We start from the raw sequence: 20,211 nt of genomic DNA, 5'->3' as shown, positions 1-20,211 counted from the left end.
TAGAATTTTGTTTGCGGTGATATACACGTAGCTACACACGGAACTTTTTTGTACGCAGAAACGCTCATAACGGGGCCCCAGGACACAGACAGGCACCAGACACGCCCCTTCCCCATGAACACGTGCCTCGGCTTCTCTCTGGTTCTCTTCTCGCCGCAGTCACATGACTATACTTCCTGATTCCAGCCTACTTGCCATAAATCTCACCGCTATCGTTCCTGCAAGGAAATTGAAATTCAAAGGGTAGGCCGAAATAAAACGATCCTTTTAAAGAAGACGCAATGCAGCCTAGAGAACTCCAAAACACCAGGCACTATAAATGAGGGTAAATGAAGGAAAGGTTGGCTACGTGGCTTTCCAGCTAGCGAGCAACCTAGCGATAGCTAATTTGATTTAACCGTAACGTACACCCGCTAGCCTAGCTGTCTTTTCGCTAATATAGGTGTCTATCTAGCTTCTAGCCGTTATGCTAACAGCTGTCGTTTACAGTTTTAGTGATTGATATTATCGGGTGGAGTAATAGTCCAGTCACAAAAAAACAACAAATCAGCTCAGTTACGATAATAAGCGATTCGAACAGTCACACTAGACATAGGTAACATTCTATTTGACAGTGTTACTGATTAAACACAGACATCCACATTCTCAGGGGCTTTTGGACGCCTGATAGCTTTCAAGCTAACTAGTTAGCCAACATCCTGAAGACGTTTTTGTACTTGTCACAAACAACGATAAGGAATCATGTCAAAGTACACCAGTTTTCCTGAACCGAACGAAGATCAGAATCCATTCCAGGTAACCCAAATTTGACTTGTTATGTAATTTTCATATGATTAATTGATGACTCGAATGTGGACGTGATATATGGATAATGTAATGGTTCACCAGTGTTGTGCGGTCATTGCGTTGTATCAGATTGTTTGCGCAGTTAGAATGACAGCACACGGGAGAGGATGTATTTTAAGCAAATAAGAAAGACCTGATGATACTAAGTGACTTGCAATGATTCTGGTCACATTGTGGGCTCTTAAAAGCCTCTATTGTGTGTTGTTCCCTGCGGGTTCACTCATGCATGAAAACGCGTTGTTTTTCTTATGTGTTGGATCAGGACCCGTCTGTCACCCAGCACAGCAGCAATACGGGCTATGCCACACTGGACCTGTACAACCCCTTTGACAACAAGACATTGGTAAGGGCTGAAAGCATCTAGAATCTTTTGCCCAGGTGTGAGTTGGTTCCGGAGGCCCAAGAGTAAACGGAGGGGGCTGGAAAGAATGCAAAACTCACATGCATGACATGGATATCACATTCCTACCATCAGGGTTCACCATGGCCATATCATAAGATAGTCTGTAGTTGACCATTTGGTCCTTGTTTGCATTGCACTTGGTACGGAACATTTTATTCACTCAGTGTTTGGCTGGTTAACCTGATTATGTTTTAAGCATTTGTGTGTGCTCTCTGTTTCATCTTGAAAGTAATTATTAACCTGTTGAAGTCTAGCCTGGTGACACCAGCCTACGTATTTCCGCCTGAATTGATTTCAAGCTCATACTCAGTCTGGCCCAACCCCATTGACAATCGTCTCCAGAACTCAAAATTTTGCAGGACCAATCAGCGAACAGTTCAGAGCTGTGACGCAAAACTCGCCTTGGAGGAAAAGACACGAAAAGCTATCGGAAAAGTTGTCTCAACTCTCGAGAACATCAGAAAATTAAAAGGAGAACAAGAGTATTTTCTTGTAAGTTTTATGATTGGAAAGGATGTCGTAGCTCTTCTCCCAACTGGCTTTGGGAAGAGTTTAATCTACCGAATGCTTACTAAACGTTGCTGATTGGTTAAGGGAACTCCAATGATTTTAAACCTCAAGATAAGCACCCGTCCATCTCGGAAACCAAAATGCATTGGGTTGGCCCAGACTGAAAGACGGAATGAAATGGAGTCACAGGCTGGTAATGGCCAGGCTAGTTGAAGTCCACAGGAAACTCAAAATGTAATTATTAAAAGCAACACATTTCACATTCACTAGAAGTGTGAAGAGTAATAGTTGTTTGAATATGCTAAGTACATAGTATGTGTAGTATATATTGTATCAGTTAAGATATGTAATGAATTCTTTAAATCTGTGTTTTTACAGCAGCCGCCTCCTCCCTATGAGGCCACTGTGCCTACGGCCCCTCCGACAGCTCAAACACCACCCAGTCGGACGACGCCCACTGAACCACGCAACTATGGCTCCTACACTAATCAGGTATGTCTAGCGTTAACCATACTCCACCCTCTCCACAAGCCCCACTGGTGCTATAGTACCCGGCGAACATGCCTCCTAACGTGTATGCCCTCTACCACTCCAGTCCACTTACAGCCTGTAACCTTTCCTCCTGTCTCACCCATTTTTGTAGAACGAGGATAATTCTACCTCGGGCTCATATGTCCCACCTATTCTGCAATCAACAGACAGCCCACTCTCTGGAGATACTGTATGTGCCCCTCCCACTTTGCATATAGAGGCAACCTTGAAATCTAGACAAATCAAATGTGCTACCCATTCTGTGCCTGGCCTGCCTACAAAATCATATTTACTTATACAAAATCATCTTTACTTATGTACATTTTGTTCTGTTTGGTCTTAATATGCAATGGCTTACACATTAACATTGCACGCTAACCTTTAACGCGTAGTCATATTTGTGATATTTTGTTCTTAATCAAAGTGAATGTGAATGAAAAAGGGAGGTTCAAATGGATTTAGTATTAAAATAAAAGCTGCTTTCCCTGTGATTTTGGAACATGCCCTAGGGAAACCCCCAGGTACATCACTTAGCCTCATGATTGTCTTCATTTGCAAGTAACTTAATAAGCCTGCAGACAATTTGATTTAAATTATTCTTTGTACTTTACAAAAGCTTTATTGTGAGTAGCCTATGTTAGACCAAGGAAAATGCAGAGAAAAACATCACACATGTGTGAACTGCTATCAACATAGACCACAGCAAGTACATTGAACTGAAATCACTATCTCTGTTTATAATACACAGCTTGGTATATCTAGACGTCTGACACGGCTTATCACATGGATGGTTAAGTCACATGGTTGGGACAAATTGCTGACTTCCAGATGACGCCCAAACCATGTCACGACCTGTAGCTTCATTTGTAACACATCTCACCCCTCCCATTTGAGTCACATTGTTTATTTGACACTTAAGTGTTTGCAGGATCTCCTACACACGGTTGTTTATTGGACACTAAAGGTATGCAGGATCTCCTACACACGGTTGTTTATTGGACACTAAGTGTGTGCAGGATCTCATACACACGTTGTTTGTTGCCACTTGTGTGAAGAGACTGGAAACTTTATGTGTATTATCTATTTTGTTTCGGATTCTTGTTGTTATCGACAGCTATCATGTAAAATGGACTGAAAATCCGGTCTTGCCAAGCTGACTTGCAAACACACATTTACTCATCCAAGCATGCAAGCCATGCAGGGCGGTACTCGCATGCTTTTGCATCACAGAGGATCAGTTTGATTAGCGTTAAAGGTATGGAGAAGATCCTCATGCAAACACCGTTTGTTTGTGTTTAACACCCAAAGACAGCAGAGCTAGTTTGCAACTAATCCATGGTCCCATGATAACATTTACAAGTTGACTCCAGGACAGTGAAGCTGTCACATCTGACAGCTGTTGACTCTTCTGAACCCTTCCCAAGCCTGCAGCCATCCATCCTCCTTCAAAGGGAAGATTCGTCTCATCCTAGAACAAGACTACAGCTTAATTCACAGACATGTTCGTCCCATTCCGTGACTAACAGGTAGCTCATCCTCAGTTAGCAAACTGGCGATGAGGACCTGCAGGCCTGGAGCAGGCATGCTGTTACAAATTAATCGGTGCTGTAGCTTTATCTCCTCAGGGGTGCAATAGCGTCATGAGATTGAGGAAAACATATTGGGCAACAGTGGGATTTAAAGAGCAACAGCAGAAACTGTATCTGCCCAGAAGCATTCAGAGCATCTTGGAAATGGCTGTGTTCCAGCACTAGGACAGGGTCTGTCAGTTGTCCATGTTGGCACAGGTTGTGAATTAATTTAAAGAGGTAGTGTAGGTGCTTTAAAAAAAAAATGGTACATAATTGTGTTTAACTTCACTAATATAGTTGGCGAAAGTGGCATGTTGTTTCATGCATTACAAGCCAACTTCATATGTCTTCCCACTGGATATTTCATTACATTTATATGTAATATATCTATCTCTTCCCTTCCTTATACCTTCTGACTTCGTTTCACCATGTGGTTCTCTCCCTTTCTCTTTCTCTTTCTATCCGTTTCATTCTCTGTTTTTTTTTTTTTACCTGTCTGTCTCTTTTGTTCTTTTTTTCCTCTCTCTCTTTCTGTGTGTCTTCAGCCACAGCAAACTGCAGTGAGTGCTACCACAGCAGAACTGCTGAAGAAGCAGGAGGAGCTGGAGAGGAGAGCTCGAGAGCTGGAGAGGCGAGAGAGGGAGCTAGATGCACATGCCCTAGGACCTGGAGCTGGTGAGAGAAGGGGAGAAAGAGAGGGGGGTTGATGAAGAATCAGTCAAGTAACATCTAGGAATCTAGTATTTATTGTACTTAAAATAAGAGGTATGGGGATTGAAGGCAATTAAAAGTACATTTTGCAGTTCTAGTTTCCCCTGGAAGCAAGAAGCACAAAAATGCCTCTAGACCTACATTAATTATTGGTATCAGAGGGAAGAGTTAAACCATGATGTCCCTCAATCGTCCTGTGTGTTCTGTGTCTTTCAGTTAATTTCAGGTGTTAATATAATGCATTTGTTTAGAATTTAGTGGTATTGCCCTTGAAAAAAAAAAATATGCTTTCATAATTCATTCATCATAATCAACCGAGAAGCACTTTCTTCATCAAAACCCTCAAACTGTACTGTTTAAAAGGATGATGGAAACTGTGAACACTGGCTAACAAGATCAGGGGTTTGCGTCAGTAGATGAGGGCCACTGAAATTGACATATAGAGACACCCATCCACCAATCACTTTATTTCCCCCAACCTTCAGCACCTATCGATTCTGTTTGCATATGGACCCATCACCCCACTTAAGTGGGCTGGTGGTGAAGGTATGAATGTAATGCAGTTGTTGAAACGATGCCAAAAGATTGTGATGAATAGATAGAGTCAACTTGAGAAAAGTAATGGAGACGTGAGAAGAAAGAAGGGATGTATTAATCGTGTGGGGATGGGTGATGGATGATTGTGAAAATGAAGGCTGTTCTCTCTCTCTCTCTGTCTATCTCTAGTGTGTGTGTGTGTGGGGGGGGGGGGGGGGGGTGAGACAGTGGATTATTTGTTTGTGTTTGTGGAAGGTTGGAGGGGCTTTTGAATGCTTGAGGGAATGGTTGGGAAGGTTGGCGGAAGTTTGCTTGCATCACCGTTTTATTAGTGGCTTTTCACCTTACAAGGTGAAGATGAAGTGTGAGGTCTGTTTGTTTTTACTTTTTATTGGGGTTCGTTAAGTTGGCCATTTGAAGAACACTTAAGAACCAAATCTTTGGAGTTGGTAGATCCTGTAGAAGCTTTAAAGGGGATGGTGAAGGGGCGCATTAAGATTAATAAGGCTCGTTATAACTTGGTTAATGATTATGATGATGAGTATTTTGGGGGGGTAAATCCTCAAAGTGTAATGGAGAGAAATGGGAGGGTTTGAAGACTTTCTTTGATTTATGTTATGTTGTTAGCTTTGTTGATTGGTATTTTAACATTTTATGTGTTAATTGATGTAACCCCCTCTGTCCCCTTGCTCGGTCTCTCTGTCTCTCCCACAGCTCGTCAGAATAACTGGCCCCCCCTTCCCTCGTTCTGCCCAGTGGGGCCCTGTTTCTACCAGGACATCAATGTGGAGATCAGCCAGAACTTCCAGCGCACCGTCACCATCATGTACTACTACTGGATGTGTAAGTGTGTGTGTGTGTGTGTGTGTGTGTGTGTGTGTGTGTGTGTGTGTGTGTGTGTGTGTGTGTGTGTGTGTGTGTGTGTGTGTGTGTGTGTGTGTGTGTGTGTGTGTGTGTGTGTGTGTGTGTGTGTGTGTGTGTCTCTGTTGTCTTTAATTTCCACATCAGTCATCCCATCTTCATATCCCTCAGCTACTTGGAGGTGTGTGTCTGTATGTGTTGGCATATCATGTCTGTCTGACAGTTCAACACTATGGTGCTGCGCTTGAATCTGTCTGTCTGCTCATCAGTTTTGTTTTGTTTTGTCCCTGTCTTGCTGCTGGTGCTAACACACACCCACAGACATGAATACCTCATGTATTCCCTCCATAGCGGTATGACCTACTTGTCTGTTCTGTGCTTGTATTTGACTTTATAGTTGGTACTGTTGAAATGTTTCTTTGTGTGTGTTATTTGCACCCCAGTCTAGGTACATGTTTCTTTTATCCTTTCCATGACTTCTCCTTCTCTAATCTTCTGGCACCATCTCTCTCTTCTTCACCCTCCTCCTCCTCCCCTTACCTTGTCCTTATCCCACTCATCCCCCTCCTCTCTTTCTCCTCCTCTAGTCACGGCCTGCACTCTGCTGTTTAACCTGATCTCCGCCCTGGCCAACTTCTGTGTGAACGCGGGCGAAGGCGTGGGTTTTGGCCTGGCGATCCTCTGGTTCCTACTCTTCACCCCCTGCTCCTGGGTCTGTTGGTACAGGCCTGTGTACAAAGCCTTCAGGTAGCGCACTTCTTTAACCCCATCAGAGAAATGTCCCCATGCCTGAACCAAACTTTGGTTACAAATTTACCACCCTCAGGTTACATCTCTTACCATTTTGTGATTTAGTACAAGAGAGGTGAGATTTTCAGACACGTGCTGGACTTTAACCTGGCTAGGAGTGCAGTCAGTTTTAAACCTAGAGAATGCAACGCATATTTTAACGCATAACTAGAGAATGCAAAGTCACTGCATTAGCATATTTTTGTGATTCAAGTTGAACCTGTTGCTCTTAGAAGTAACCTGTAGCACTAGCACCACCTGCTGTACCCATAGTGGGACTAGTAGATTCAGATGTAGCCTGTCGTTCGGTGAAGTGGCTATTGTTCCTAACAAATACCTATTTTTCTTGGCATCTCTCTTTCTGCAGGAGTGACAGCTCTTTCAATTTCTTCGCCTTCTTTTTCGTGTTCTTTGCTCAAGTGGTCTTCTACGTCATTATGACCATTGGCATCCCTGGCTGGGGCTTCAGGTGGGACTACACAAGCTCTGTACCAGTCTTATTTGGAAACTACCTCTAATACAAACTAGACAAACTCAATAACTCAGTAGAGAGGCATATGAGTGCTGTCAACAAGAGTACTTCCTCATTCTACTCATCTGGTATTATCCTTGAAGCTGTTAAACTTTTTCCTCCTTTTCCTTTCTCATTCAGTCAGTCATTACCTTAATTCCTCTTTCTGTCCCCCTCTATGGCTTCCTTAGTGGATGGATTGTGAGTCTGGCTGCTCTGAAAAGCAGTGTTCCTGTCGGTGTGATCATGATGCTGAACGCTGTTGTCTTCACTGCCCAGGCAGCCATGGGAGTGGTGATGTTGAAGAGGGTAACCTTTCAGCTTGAACTTTTCTTCTGGAGAGGGTTGGGCTGGGTGTGGGGGGCTATTCTTGGTCCCAGTGGCAAACCGAAGTGGCTAATATTTGTACACAGACACAGGAAATGACATCAGTCCAAATCGTGGGGGAAATCCCATTAAAATTGTGTGTGTGTGTGTGTGTGTGTGTGTGTGTGTGTGTGTGTGTGTGTGTGTGTGTGTGTGTGTGTGTGTGTTCCATGTCTACCAATTTTTCTAAACGTCACAATCTTTTTGGGTCTGTGCTTTGCTACATGTGGAGGGTTTCGGGTAACTTTCTCTCTCTGAGGTGTTGTGTCATGTGTCCTCTTCTCTCTCTCAGGTGCACTCCCTGTACAGGCAGACTGGAGCCAGCTTCGAGAAGGCCCAGGCTGAGTTTGCCACTGGTGTGCTTTCCAATCAGACAGTGAGGCAGGCGGCTGCCAGTGCCACTACCTCTGCTGCCCAGGGGGCCTTCGCTGGGGCTCGATAAAGAGGTTTGGCAAGACGGGGTCTGGGTTATCTTGGATGACTAGTCCTCAGAAACAGTGGCCTCAGTTGTATCGTGACAAGCATTTGTGCAAGGTAGATTTCCTGCGTTTATGTCAATGCATATAAAAAATACAAAAAAAGTTGGTTATTGGGCAGTGAGAGTAGTTTGTGTTCCCCCGTAATTTACCCACGTGTTTTGGAAAAAAAAAATGAAGATAAACACCTACAGCTCTGTTTGCATGGATACACCAGAAAATGATGTCATCAGTTATTAGCGTCCTGGGGTTGGGGGAGGCAGGACTGTACCAAGTAACCTACTAGGGGGAGGAGTGGGGGGGGGGGGGGTGTAAGACCCACAAGTGGTCTGGTAAGACACTACTGAAACTGAAATATCACATGTAGGATACCAAGCTATGGTGGTTTCCCTCTGCTGCCAATGTGTAAGCGTCTCTTTCCTAATCACACTCGCACCTGCCAGGTGGTCACAGCCCGATGATAATTCAAAGCCGCACCCCCCCCCCCCCCCCCCCCACATAACTGAGTTCAATGGAGATGTGAGAAGTTGCTTTGAGCTTGTGCTGTTTTTTTGTTTTGTTTGTTTTTTTCTTGTCATTAAGGTTTCCTTATCTGAAGAGGCACTGGTGACTCTCTTGTGCTCTTCTGCTCCCAGTGTTCTCCTTTTGCTTTACTTGGCTGCTGTGATCAGTCAGGCCTTTCAGTAACCAACAGCAACACCCTAAGCATCGCTCCTCACATAATAATATGTGGCGGTTTGTAGCAATTGTATTATGAATGCAAGCAAACCGATAAACAACAAAGATTGAACTGCATGTTGTATATGTTTCGAATGAAGGAAATAAAGGCAGACGGTGAAGTTCATACAACTGGAAATGCAGTGTAAAACACACAAGATTGATTTAACATGTAATTAACTATGGCTGAAATGTTCAGTTATCTGTGGCCAATGTTTTTATGTTGCTAACAATGAGCTCTAACAGTTTTTATGTCTTATCAATTTGTTTGTGATGTGAAGGAGAATGCCAATTTAAGTATTTTTCAAATGCCAAAATAAAGGAAGACAAAAGCATTGTCATGCTGATTTTTGTGTTTAGTTCTCTCACTGTTGGTGCTGTTTATTATTGTCATTGTTTTCAAAACTACTGTTGTTACAAAAGCAATAGAATTGCATACAAGAAAAGTAATTTACCTTCTTGAGCAGTTGGCATACACATGTTCTAGCTGATGCTACTTCAAGAGCAGTGTGACCTGCTCTGGATACTACAACGAGAAACTAAATAGCCCATACAAATACATGACTCGAACACTTAAAAACGGCTCTATAAGAATAATTAGCCTCCTATAAAATCCCCTCCACTTTCTATAGGCCTACAATCCTTATTTGGATATCTGTTAAGCTAAACCGTTATGCACAGTCATTCTAGGCCCTGCCGAGTAGTCAGGATGTGACTCAGCCAAACTGGTGCAAATATTTCAAACCAAGTATGAATGATATATCAGTGTTATCCCCTTTTCATGACTCCCTTGACCTTAAACGACCCAGCCATTTGCCTGAAGTTAAAACCATAGCCTGCATACCGGCGGTCACGCTTTTCGTGACCTGTAAAAATAGTTGTTTCTTAAAATTAATTTTAAAACACTCATTAAAGCAGCCATGTCTACAAAGTCATTGCTGTATCGGTTTTCTCAAGTTTCAATAGCAACCCCTTACAGGTCTTCCTTCATAGCCTAATTTGTTTAGTAAAATGGTCTCTGACCAACAAGCTATCCCTTCTGGACTGACTCGACCCCTTTGACAGCCGTCTACGCCTACCCCCGTGTTAGTGTGCGCCTGGGCCAACGTCAGTACTTGGACTGCCACTCTATGAAGATGGCGGAGGCTGCAATGGTTCCCCAACCCCGCTTTTACTGTCACTGCTGTAAAGCTGAAATCGATCCAAAACTCCCGGTGAGTTCAGAAACCACTTTTGATTCCGCATCAACGGAGTGCCGTTGCTTCACTGATTGCCCCTCAACTGTAAATATGATAAATAATTAAGAGAAGGTGGTTCTTTCCTAGCGAAAGTGCTATCCGAGATAGTATGTAAGTTGAAACTTTAAATCTGTTTTTCTTATATCATAATGAAGAAAAGGGTTCTCAAATTTCTGCGAGCTTCAACTTTGATAACTTGCTATGAACGCGAACAAGTTGCTCGTTTCGAACGGCACAGAATGAGTGATCCAAGTTTAGGGTTTACGCTGTTGCCATATTTAGTGCGAGGGCACGTTGTAACTGACGGGGGAGAGCCTATGAGATTGGCAGCCGCGGCGTGTCGGTAAAGAGCCGAGAGACCACTGCGCGGATCAACGCCCACCTTGAAGTGAACAGCTGACGTATGTTTAGTAACATTAAAGCACACGTGCTAGCGCTGATGTTACTCTGTAAGACTCTGGGAAATATATATGGGGGAGTCCAATTTATAAGTTTATCCCAAGCAGACTATTGCTATTTTTTCCTCACAGGAGTTTGTTTGCCCAACATGTGAGTCTGGATTTATCGAGGAAGTGGCAGAAGGGTCAAGGTGAGAGTCAGCTTTCAGAAGGCTACACTCAGGTGGGAAGCATCTATCTGAATGCCTACATTTAAGACCTTAGTCTCCTTGGGTCTATATGTAGCCACCAATTTTACTCATATGGTAGCCTATGCTATATAAACCGTATGGTAGTCACTTGGCCATCCAAAATAGAAAAGGTCCAAATATGTTAATTTTGTATGCATATATTCAGGCATCTATGGTGCCGCCACATGGTGTTAATGTAATATAATTATCACTCTATCTTTTTTTTTTTCGACATTTCAGTCTTTTGGCAACTGGGGACACCACTGCAGCCAACGATGATGTTGACTCAGAGTTTACAGAGGTACAAGCCTGTTCTTCTCCAAGACTCCCCTCCCACAGACATTCCTTCTGTGGTCTTTGTCTGCCCCTCAGTGCATTCCTCTGTGTGGTCATGTCTTATGTCACCACTCATTCCTCTGCTTCCCCCCCATTTCTTTGTCATGTCAGCTGTGGCAGCTGCTCTTCATGGAGCGCTCGGCCCTCCTCGACGACCCCACCAGCGCTGCGCCTCTCCCCAGCAGTGAGAGAGCCGATCCGAGGACCCAGGTAGAGACACTGTCCTCTGCACCCTCAGAGCCAGAACCTCAAGCTCAGCAGGACGCCCAGCAAAGGACACGGGCCAGACCGGACCGGGGGCCGGCGATGGAAGGGTGGGTGGACATCTGTTAAGTGTTGCTCAGCTTCTATAGAGCAAGGTGCTGACAACGTAAAGGTCATGAGTTTAATACCCAGGGAGCACTCCTAAAAACTCACAAATGTATACCTGTCGAGAGCATTAGGTTAATTGGTACAATGTAAATTTGTATTTGTTAACCCAAACCTGTCCTCCATGATAACTGGTTGGACCCTTAAAAAGGCATTGTGCTGTTTGATTTGATACAAAATTTCATGCAACATTTAAGGTCTGAGGAAGTAATATGAAGCAGGGTAACCTTCTTGTAGATACTTTAATCAACTGGCAGAGCTGGGGTGTTGTTTGATCTTCTCATCACTTCCTCTGGGTCTTTGAGGGATTTTAGGGAGATGTGAGTTATTGCATGACCTTTCATAACATGCTAGTGCACTCTTAATCCTTACATAATGTCAGACCATCTTCTCCCAAATATCAGTGAATTCAGATGTTCTGAAGTACTAAATGATCTGCAGCTGCTACTGCTGCTGAGCATATAGCATATTTTTTCACCCTCCTTACAGAAAAGAAATGATCAGCGAGTATGTTCACACCCAAATGGTGTACCATGTAGAGATAGATAGAGATGGATACTTTATTGATCCCGAGGGAAATTAAGGTCATCATCCAGTAGCTTACATTTAACACACAAACATACATACATGAATCACAATAAACACAATACAATAAATACAGTACACACAATACACATAGGGAGAACATGTACACAAGGAGTGGGGTGTTAATAGGTACAGGATAGGTCTGGCCCTATATAGCAGTGTGCATTACTTGAGACAGTGTTAAAAGTCGTGGAAAGTAGTGGAAGAGTGTTCATGTGCATGTGTGGATAATGCAAAGAGTCCTGTGCTTGTGTGTGTGAGGATAGTGCAAAGAGATATAAATAGTAAAAAACAGAGTAAAGACTGTCTAAGGGGCTAGTGTAGCCAGTAAAAAAAGGATGGGCAGTGGGATGGAATAAAGCGAGATGAGAAGGGGAGCCAATTTTCTAGGAATTCTGTTTTACATACAGTATGTGTCTATACTGTTTATAAACAAAAAGTTGACAAAACAGCCATGCAGAAGAATAGCATTTTTGTATGAACTTTTGGTGTCAATGTTGTCAAGGTCAACAAAATTTAATATGATTTTTATTTGTGGTACTATGAAGGTGCAGGTCCAGTTTGAATAATCTTAAGGAGCTGCTGTTTCATGCATTTCTGGGCTTGGTGTTTTGTAAAAGAGGGTGTGTGCATCAGAAAGAGTTAGGCACTGAAACAGAAAGAAGCAGCGACAGACTGTTTCCGGAGGAACCCAGCATTAAGACCAGCGACATTCTCACATAGTCACATATTCACCAACCACACAAACAATATCTGAGGGGTAAAATGACAGTAGCACTTTGGGTCTATCGCTCACTCATATACTCTCCCTTTAGTACTGATTTTCCCCCCACAGTATGTGAAGTATAGCTCAAGCCTGACATTCATAAAAGAGTAAGGAATGGTGGTCTAATAGTGGAATATTTGATGCTTAGATCAAATTAATAATAAATTGTTTTGACTGCCCTGGGCCTGCCCATGCCTTTACATTTTACAGTATGTAGGACTCCATCATCTGATGTCCTGTGTGTTCTTGATGATGCTGATACAGAGGTATAAACACAAGTGAAACCAAAAATGAATTGTGAAACATATCTTGAAGGTTCACATCTTCATTTCATACTTTATTATGACAAGATAACTGCTATTTGCGATAGTAATATTTCTGTGGAACACTTTGGTGAAAACACTGGGTATTAGTGTGGGCTGAGACCACTCTTTGGCTAACCAAATCTTTGTTTCGCATCAAGGATTGTACAGCAGTTTCTGGCCGGTTTGTTTGGCAACAACGGAAACCCAGGTTCTGTGCCATCCTCATGGTATGTACCCACTGGTTAATACATAGATGTGCTTTGACATTTTACAGGGATGGTAATTCTAACCTATGTAAAGTTAGCACCTCATTTAAAAAGAAACAAGTAAAACCACTGCCATTTGTGCTGTGTTCGGCACAAGTTTGGGAATGTAATAAAGTGGAATAAGTTCTTGGCTTTAGAAATCACAGCACATCAGATACAAATCTAAAGAAATGTTTGTCATTCATTTATGCAGCATTAATTTGTATCTGTGCATTATGCAGAATTACTGTTGTACCAGATCCTGGCAGTGGATCCAAAATGTTGTGTTGGTTTACCTTATGGAACAATACATTCTTAATCTATTGTCACTCTGTAACCTAACCTAACCTGTAGATTGAAATATAACACACAGACTCAAACAACACAGTGATTCAGTTTTTAGAGTGTCAGCTTCATGGAAGTGTTAAAATATTGTAGTGTTATGCATCTTCATCCCCATTTTGTCAACTGCTGTTGATAAATCACGGCCATTAATATGCACAATTTAGTCCATCAGATGAACTGATGAACAGATGTTCTATGACCAGCTTCTTTGTTCCTTAGTTGGGCTGAGCTGTAATTTAACTGACTGTATATGTTTCTGGTCAGATTCTCATTGCTTCTTTCACTATGGCCTATTTTGTGAATCCAGGCCTGTGGTTGGCTACATGTTTTTGGGTGGTGGACCTTTCTCAGTAAACAGTTGTGACAGTTGTGTCGGGGAAAGCCCCTGTGAACACTGTAGCATCTGGAGCCCATCACCACACCCTGTTCACTTACCCACTCACCATAGCTTAACTGTTATTATGTAAGAATAAAGTGCCCTCGTCCTGTCCTCTGCCTTGCAAAGCGAAGTTATGGCAGGGAATGCCTTCACTGGGTGAGGGACTTAACAGAGAGATAGTGTTTACTTAATTAACCGAAAGTTAGTCCCTCCCATCATTTCCACTGCATTTTTCCCCAATGTTATTCTACAGTTACTGTCACGTGCCGTCTGCCTTACTCCCTCAGTAAATGTTGACTTACATAAGTCTGGAACTCTTTCTCTCCGATAGGTCTCTGCACTCAAACCCAGGGGACTATGCATGGGGCCAGGGTGGCTTAGATTCTGTCATTACACAGGTGGGTTACCATTAGACTACAGTCATGACTATCATTCATGACCCTTTGAATAGGTGTAATATACAATTATATCCTGGAGTTGGACTTGGGACCCATTTACCTTGTAATAGATAGGATTAGGATACATGCATTATTGAGTGTCATTTTGTGTGTAATTCCTTTTTGCTTCTTTTAGTGCCGTTTTTTAAAATAGTGATCAGAAATGGTACAGTCCCCTACCTAAAGAAACCTGGGTTTATATGACCTTCTATGTCATATTAACACACACACACACACACACACAGACTGAGTTTTCCCCTCCCTGTCTTTTCTCTTATTTTTAGTTGTTGGGTCAATTAGAGACCACCGGCCCTCCCCCTGCCGAGAAAGAGATGATCTCATCGCTCCCTACTGTAGCCGTTTCTCAGGAACAGGCTGGTTAGTTCCCATAATTCCTTTGACTCACTCACTCACTCAAACACACACACACACACACACACACACACACGCTCCTTCTCACTTCCTCTCTCTCTCACATTTTTGTCATTTATTTGGTCAACATTTATTCTCATTTGTGCAGTATGCAGAGGTACTGTTGTACCCAGGACAAAATGTTGTGTTGGTTTAGCTTCTGGAACAATAAATGTAATGTGGTGTCACTGTCACTGACTTACAGTATCTTACCTGCATATTGCAAAAAAACACACAGACTCAGACAACACAGTGAGTGTCAGCTTCATGGCAGTGTTCAAATATAGTGGTGTTATGCATCTTTATCTTCACACACTGCCTGTGTACACTTAATGAAAATTAAAATCTATTTTTTTTGGAGCCAAATGTAGACGGTTTCTAGCATCTTAATAAAGATACATGTCAGATCGGGTGAGATAGTAAATAACACCTCTGTCAATGAAACGTATTTGGACAATCACAACATTTGGTGGGTACCACTTGCTGTAGTCTCACGTTTATCTTTTATGCCAGTGTTATGAGTCTTAAAAAATGGCAGCATGTGTTAACTTGTATATGAAATCATAACTAAAACAGGAACATTTATTGGTCTCAGGTCAGTTCCCAATAAATCTTAGTTTTCCATATTTCCATATTCCATATCCATATCTTTCTCTGTCTCCTCCACTCAGCGTGTAGACTTGAGTGCCCAGTTTGTCGGGAGGAGTTTGCAGCAGAGGAGTGTGTCCGGCAGCTGCCCTGCCAACATTATTTCCATAGCGACTGCATTGTGCCATGGCTACAGCTGGTAAGGGGTGTAACTAAAGAATTATAAAGTCTGTTTTAAGAGCATCTGTAGTTTGCCACTTTAAATAGGTATGCGTATGGCTGTTTGTATGTATATATACATATAAATATGTAGTGATACATGACTAATCTATACATAAAACACACATACAGCAGCAATAGCTACAGTGTATGCTGCTCATTTTGAGTACAAAGAAAACATATCCAATGTATATAATGATGGTTTGTTTGAAATTCAACTTTTACTGTCCTGGATTCTCTTAATGTGTTCCTATCTTTTGATCCTTTGAACACTGTTCATAGCACGACACATGTCCAGTGTGCCGGAAGAGTCTGAACGGGGAAGATTACAGTTTACAGCCGGAGCCCTATGACCAGGTTCCAGATCTCAGCCCAGTGACTGCTGAGACCCAGGGAGGAACTGCCCTTTGAGGGGAGCCTGCTGCCTCTCTCTGCCATCTCCAAACCAGCTCAAAGCGAATGTGCTCCAAGTACTTGAAACAGTTTTCAAAGTTTGCAAATTTGGGTATCCCAAAGTTTTTCTATTAATAACGTATTCAGACAGCACAGTTGATTCAACACTTCAAAATACATGTTTTGACAAAACTCAAGTAACACATACAATTCCACAGAGAGGTATGCTTCTGTTCTCTGTGCTTCCTCACCCTCAGTCTTTGTGCCTCCCTCCTTTTTTATGTCTGTGTGGAGCCGAGCAGATGGACCTACGCTCATCCATGCCTTTCTCTCCCTCTTTCTCTCTCTTTCCTCTCCTCCCCCCTCTCTTTACCCCCAAACTCCCAGGAGACCCATCGTTATGGATCTCTAAGCTTTTTAAAAATTCCACTGCATCTCCATAAGAACTTCTGTAGGCTATTGAATGTGCAAACAGTTAACAGAGAGAGTGGGATTTTATTCAGTGCCACAAAAAAAGGGCTAGGGTGTACATTTTGTTATCGAGTGGTGAGAGCAATGTGGGACAGATCACTGTGCAGTGTTATGTTGTGTAGTGTTTTTTTTTTGGCTCTGTGCTTCCTATCCTGGCAGACTGTCTCAGGTTTATGAACTGAGCTGGGTTTGGACCACCGTCTCTGAATGCAACTCTCTAGGTTGGGGCTCTGCCCTGTTAGAACCTCACCATGAAGACCACCACTACATCTTCATTGCTTCTTTTGTTGTTGTTGCTTTTGTTGTTGTTCATGTGTTGATGAATGTTTTTCTCTGTGACTTTTATCGTGTGTTTCATAACTGTATGTGATTGTTTACTGTTTGCCTGGTGCATTTGCCGGGCTAAGGCAATCCTGAGAGGAAATTAAGATTATTTTAATGTCCCAGGAATGGGGCATTTTCTTCAAGGATTTGTCATTCTATCATCTGTTGTACTAGCTTTCTCCCTATTACACTAACCACCTTTTCTATATTACCAGTCTTGTTTGGCTCTGCCATTATTCAAGCTCCTAAAGATACTAACAGTATTTCTCTTCTGTTTCAGTGGCATCTTTAAGGTAGCATAGCATTGATAGCCGGTTCTTCCACCAGACCACTGAACATGCTCGCCTAGGTTTAGGTTGGTCCAGTGCCACTGACCACTGTCATTTAAGCAAATGACTTGTATGTAGATCTATAAATGCACACTCACAGAGAAACGTGCCTTTAGTAAGTGTATACATCAAGAATTCGTACAGCAAGGTTAAGGCGATGAATGGACACAAACATTTTTGGAAATGCAACACTGGAATTGTAACCTTGAGTGAATTGTTTTTTTCTATTTGTTTATACATGTAATTGGGAGTAAGTAGTTACATGTAATGGAGTTATGTAATAACATTACAAATCAAATGTTACTGTAGTCTGTTACAGTTTCTGCGATAAAATATGTTATTCAATTACAGTTACTAATCAAAATATTGGTGATTACAAAGGAGTTACATCTGAATATGTAGAATATAACATCCATTATGTTGCTTTGCATCTTTTTGCCACCTAGACAGGCTCCATTAATTTGGCATTCTTTAGCATTGTTTTTGAATGGTTTAATGGTTTCAATTAGCACTGCCTCTCACCTGCCAATCAAAAAGTAATCAAATAAGGTTATCTGTAACCTATTACATTTCAAAAGTAATCTTCCCAACCCGGTGCATAGCTATGTATAAATAAATGTCTACGTATACACATGTAGTCAGGGGCGTTGCTGTGAGTTGAAAACAATAGGGGATTATCGTGCGTTCAGGCGCCAGGGAATTGGGAAAATTCCCATTTCAAAATGTCCCACTTAAAAATTGAGAGCGTTCACACAATGACTATACAGGCAACCGTGTTTAGGCTACAATTAGGTAACCTATAGGCTAGCCAGAAGTTTAACATTACATTAGTTACACATAGGCCTAAGTAAAATGCTAAGTCATAATCACCTTTGATAATGAGTACAACCTTAATAAACAAAGTGACTTATTTGTGCGCAGAGCGAGTTTAATTTTGTTTAAATCTTTCACCACAATCGTTGTCGGGTGACGTCAAACCTACTTCTCGGAGCTGTCAAGATATGACAGGCGTTCAGGTGTAGGCTATTCTCCCATCCGAAGGAACTTTCCCACTTCCCAGTTGCTTATGAACGCACCATTAGCCCAGACCTCTAAGGCAGATGGCATCCTTCCCCGGGAAATATAAAACAGGCTAATTCTGGAAGCTAAATGCACCATTTTCATTCAGTTTGAGACAGAAACGGTAGGCTACGCCAAAAGACCGGCCATGGCATGCAGGGCCCGTTGTCTGACTCAGATTAACATTACCCCATCCGGTACGACGTCAGTCTTTTTTTGGTAAACTGGTGTTTAAATAGCCCTTTAAAGAGTGCTGTCTAGATTTTAAACTGGGCGATATTAAAATTGAGTCCAAAGGTTGTCCTCATGTCATTCCCTTTTACCTTGCTCTTGCCCTAATGGTCAGCAACAGATGAGTCTACATCCACCTCCTCTAGCCTGGCCTTCGCCGCGTTGCCTTCATCCTTTTCTTTGTGATTACATTTGTTATATTCATAGCCTTAAAATCTTGCCTTAACCAGTCAGCTACCACCTGATGCCAACTTTAATCCCTTTAACCGATGTGCGCGCTCTCTCTCACTTATGATCACACAAAATGCGCTCGTGCCAAGTAGCTGCTTCAATAACACACAGCACAGATGAGCCAAACTGTAGCCTATTTGCGTTTTTAATCCACGATATCATATCTTCGAGTAATGCATGATCGGAGTAATAGACGAAGGTAGTATGTTTTGTCTGCTTAAAGACGCCCGTGTAGCCTATGTAGGCAGGCTAGGCTACTTATAATACAAATGAAATCAAATATCTGACTCTAAATTGACCAAAAACTACAACTCGCCTACAGTGATTATCTGAAGATCCAATGTGATCATTATTCCTCCAGCCTACCCCCACTATTATGAGGGGGTAAAAATGTGGTCGGCTGTCAATTTGGAGCAACAATAGGCTACGGGCTGCCAAACCAGTGGTTGCCTCAGAGTATTTATTAGTAGCCTAATTTATTTCCATGAATTATACATAACACACATGGTAGCCTAGCTTATTTATTTACTATTAGATATCACATAGCCTATTTACGTGTCTCTTTAGAAAAGTACAACAACTTAAACTATGTAGGCCTATTGCATATCTTGAGGTCCCTGAATATTTCAGGAATATTAATGTCATAAATGTCCATATATAGACTGTGCGAATCCACGGGTTGTTCTTATGTCCCGCCTATTCATAGAAGGAGCCAATAACGTGCATAAACTGTTATGCACAGGGAATAAAGGCAAATCAACTACAAGGCTTTCGCACAATTTCCCACTTTGCTAGTTATGATTGGATTCTGGCCACTTTACAGACACTTCAACAACCCGCCTCTCTGCAACAATTCCCACGGGAGTCTAGATTCTTCACTGTGGGTAAACACTGCCACGAGCGCACGAAAACACCAAAGCGCGCTTTTTTTCCGCCAAGAAAAGGTTTCAGCAGGATTGTGACGGTTGCGGGCGGTGATCACTCGAGTTATACTCGAATCCAAACTGCCCATTGCTTAATATCGTTTTATACTACATCACACGCTTAGGGGTAACATTGTTAAAGAGAACACAAACATCTCAGGCGGAGAACTGGGGGAAACGGGAGAAAGTGGTGAACACTATACGCCACATGCCCTCCTCCCTCCTCTCTTGGTCCTCCTCCCCTCGCTCACAGTCTCTCCCTCCCTCCCCTCCCGCTCTGTGACGGAGAGAATGCCCGTGTTGTACTGACAGAAACGTTACGGGCTTAGCAGGCATGGAGGCCCGATTAATGAGAGAGGCCCATTCCGACACGTCCAAGCTCGACTAACACTGTCCCGGAGAAGGATTCCGGCGACATTTTTGGATACGACGGATAACAACCGCTGTAAAGAAAAAGAAGGAGTGGGAGAAGAAATACAGGGAGAGATCCATTTCGGGTCTCTGTTGATTCAACGCAGCCGCCATTTTGTTGACAGTTCGTGTTTTTTTAATAACCTATCCAACGCTATA

General features: G+C 42.5%; 3 protein-coding genes across 4 annotated transcripts in view; all 3 read left to right on the top strand.

Annotated features, from left to right (window-relative positions):
• Positions 1-181: 181 nt before the first annotated feature.
• scamp3 (secretory carrier membrane protein 3) lies at positions 182-9,188 on the top strand. The gene is made up of 10 exons (XM_080836520.1): positions 182-795; positions 1,109-1,189; positions 2,138-2,251; positions 2,403-2,480; positions 4,407-4,536; positions 5,824-5,952; positions 6,558-6,717; positions 7,127-7,228; positions 7,462-7,579; positions 7,929-9,188. Exons 1-10 carry the CDS (start codon positions 742-744, stop codon positions 8,076-8,078), a joined length of 1,116 nt encoding a protein of 371 aa, XP_080692646.1. The 5' UTR covers positions 182-741; the 3' UTR covers positions 8,079-9,188.
• Positions 9,189-9,956: 768 nt separating this feature from the next.
• On the top strand, positions 9,957-17,011 carry rnf115b (ring finger protein 115b). Of its 2 annotated transcripts, XR_013968612.1 has the most exons (10): positions 9,957-10,043; positions 10,598-10,656; positions 10,936-10,996; positions 11,143-11,345; positions 13,215-13,283; positions 14,357-14,423; positions 14,747-14,840; positions 15,545-15,660; positions 15,963-16,150; positions 16,461-17,011. XR_013968612.1 is itself a non-coding variant. In XM_080836852.1 (9 exons), exons 1-9 carry the CDS (start codon positions 9,960-9,962, stop codon positions 16,089-16,091), a joined length of 882 nt encoding a protein of 293 aa, XP_080692978.1. In that variant the 5' UTR covers positions 9,957-9,959; the 3' UTR covers positions 16,092-17,011. The 2 variants fall into 2 exon arrangements, 1 of the variants encoding a protein (XP_080692978.1); XM_080836852.1 differs by having other exon boundaries at positions 15,963-17,011.
• Positions 17,012-19,941: 2,930 nt separating this feature from the next.
• Positions 19,942-20,211, top strand: part of ash1l (ash1 (absent, small, or homeotic)-like) — a 36,484-nt gene continuing 36,214 nt past the window's right edge. Inside the window, exon 1 of the mRNA XM_080836679.1 lies at positions 19,942-20,176. The gene's annotated coding sequence lies outside the window, so the exon portion shown is untranslated. The remainder of the gene's footprint in view (positions 20,177-20,211) is intronic.

The sequence above is a fragment of the Sprattus sprattus genome (genome assembly GCF_963457725.1).
Source record: "Sprattus sprattus genome assembly, chromosome: 4".
Lineage (NCBI taxonomy): Eukaryota > Metazoa > Chordata > Actinopteri > Clupeiformes > Clupeidae > Sprattus > Sprattus sprattus.
The sequence above is the reverse complement of the archived record's forward strand: the minus strand, read 5'-3'. Positions and strand labels throughout refer to the sequence as shown.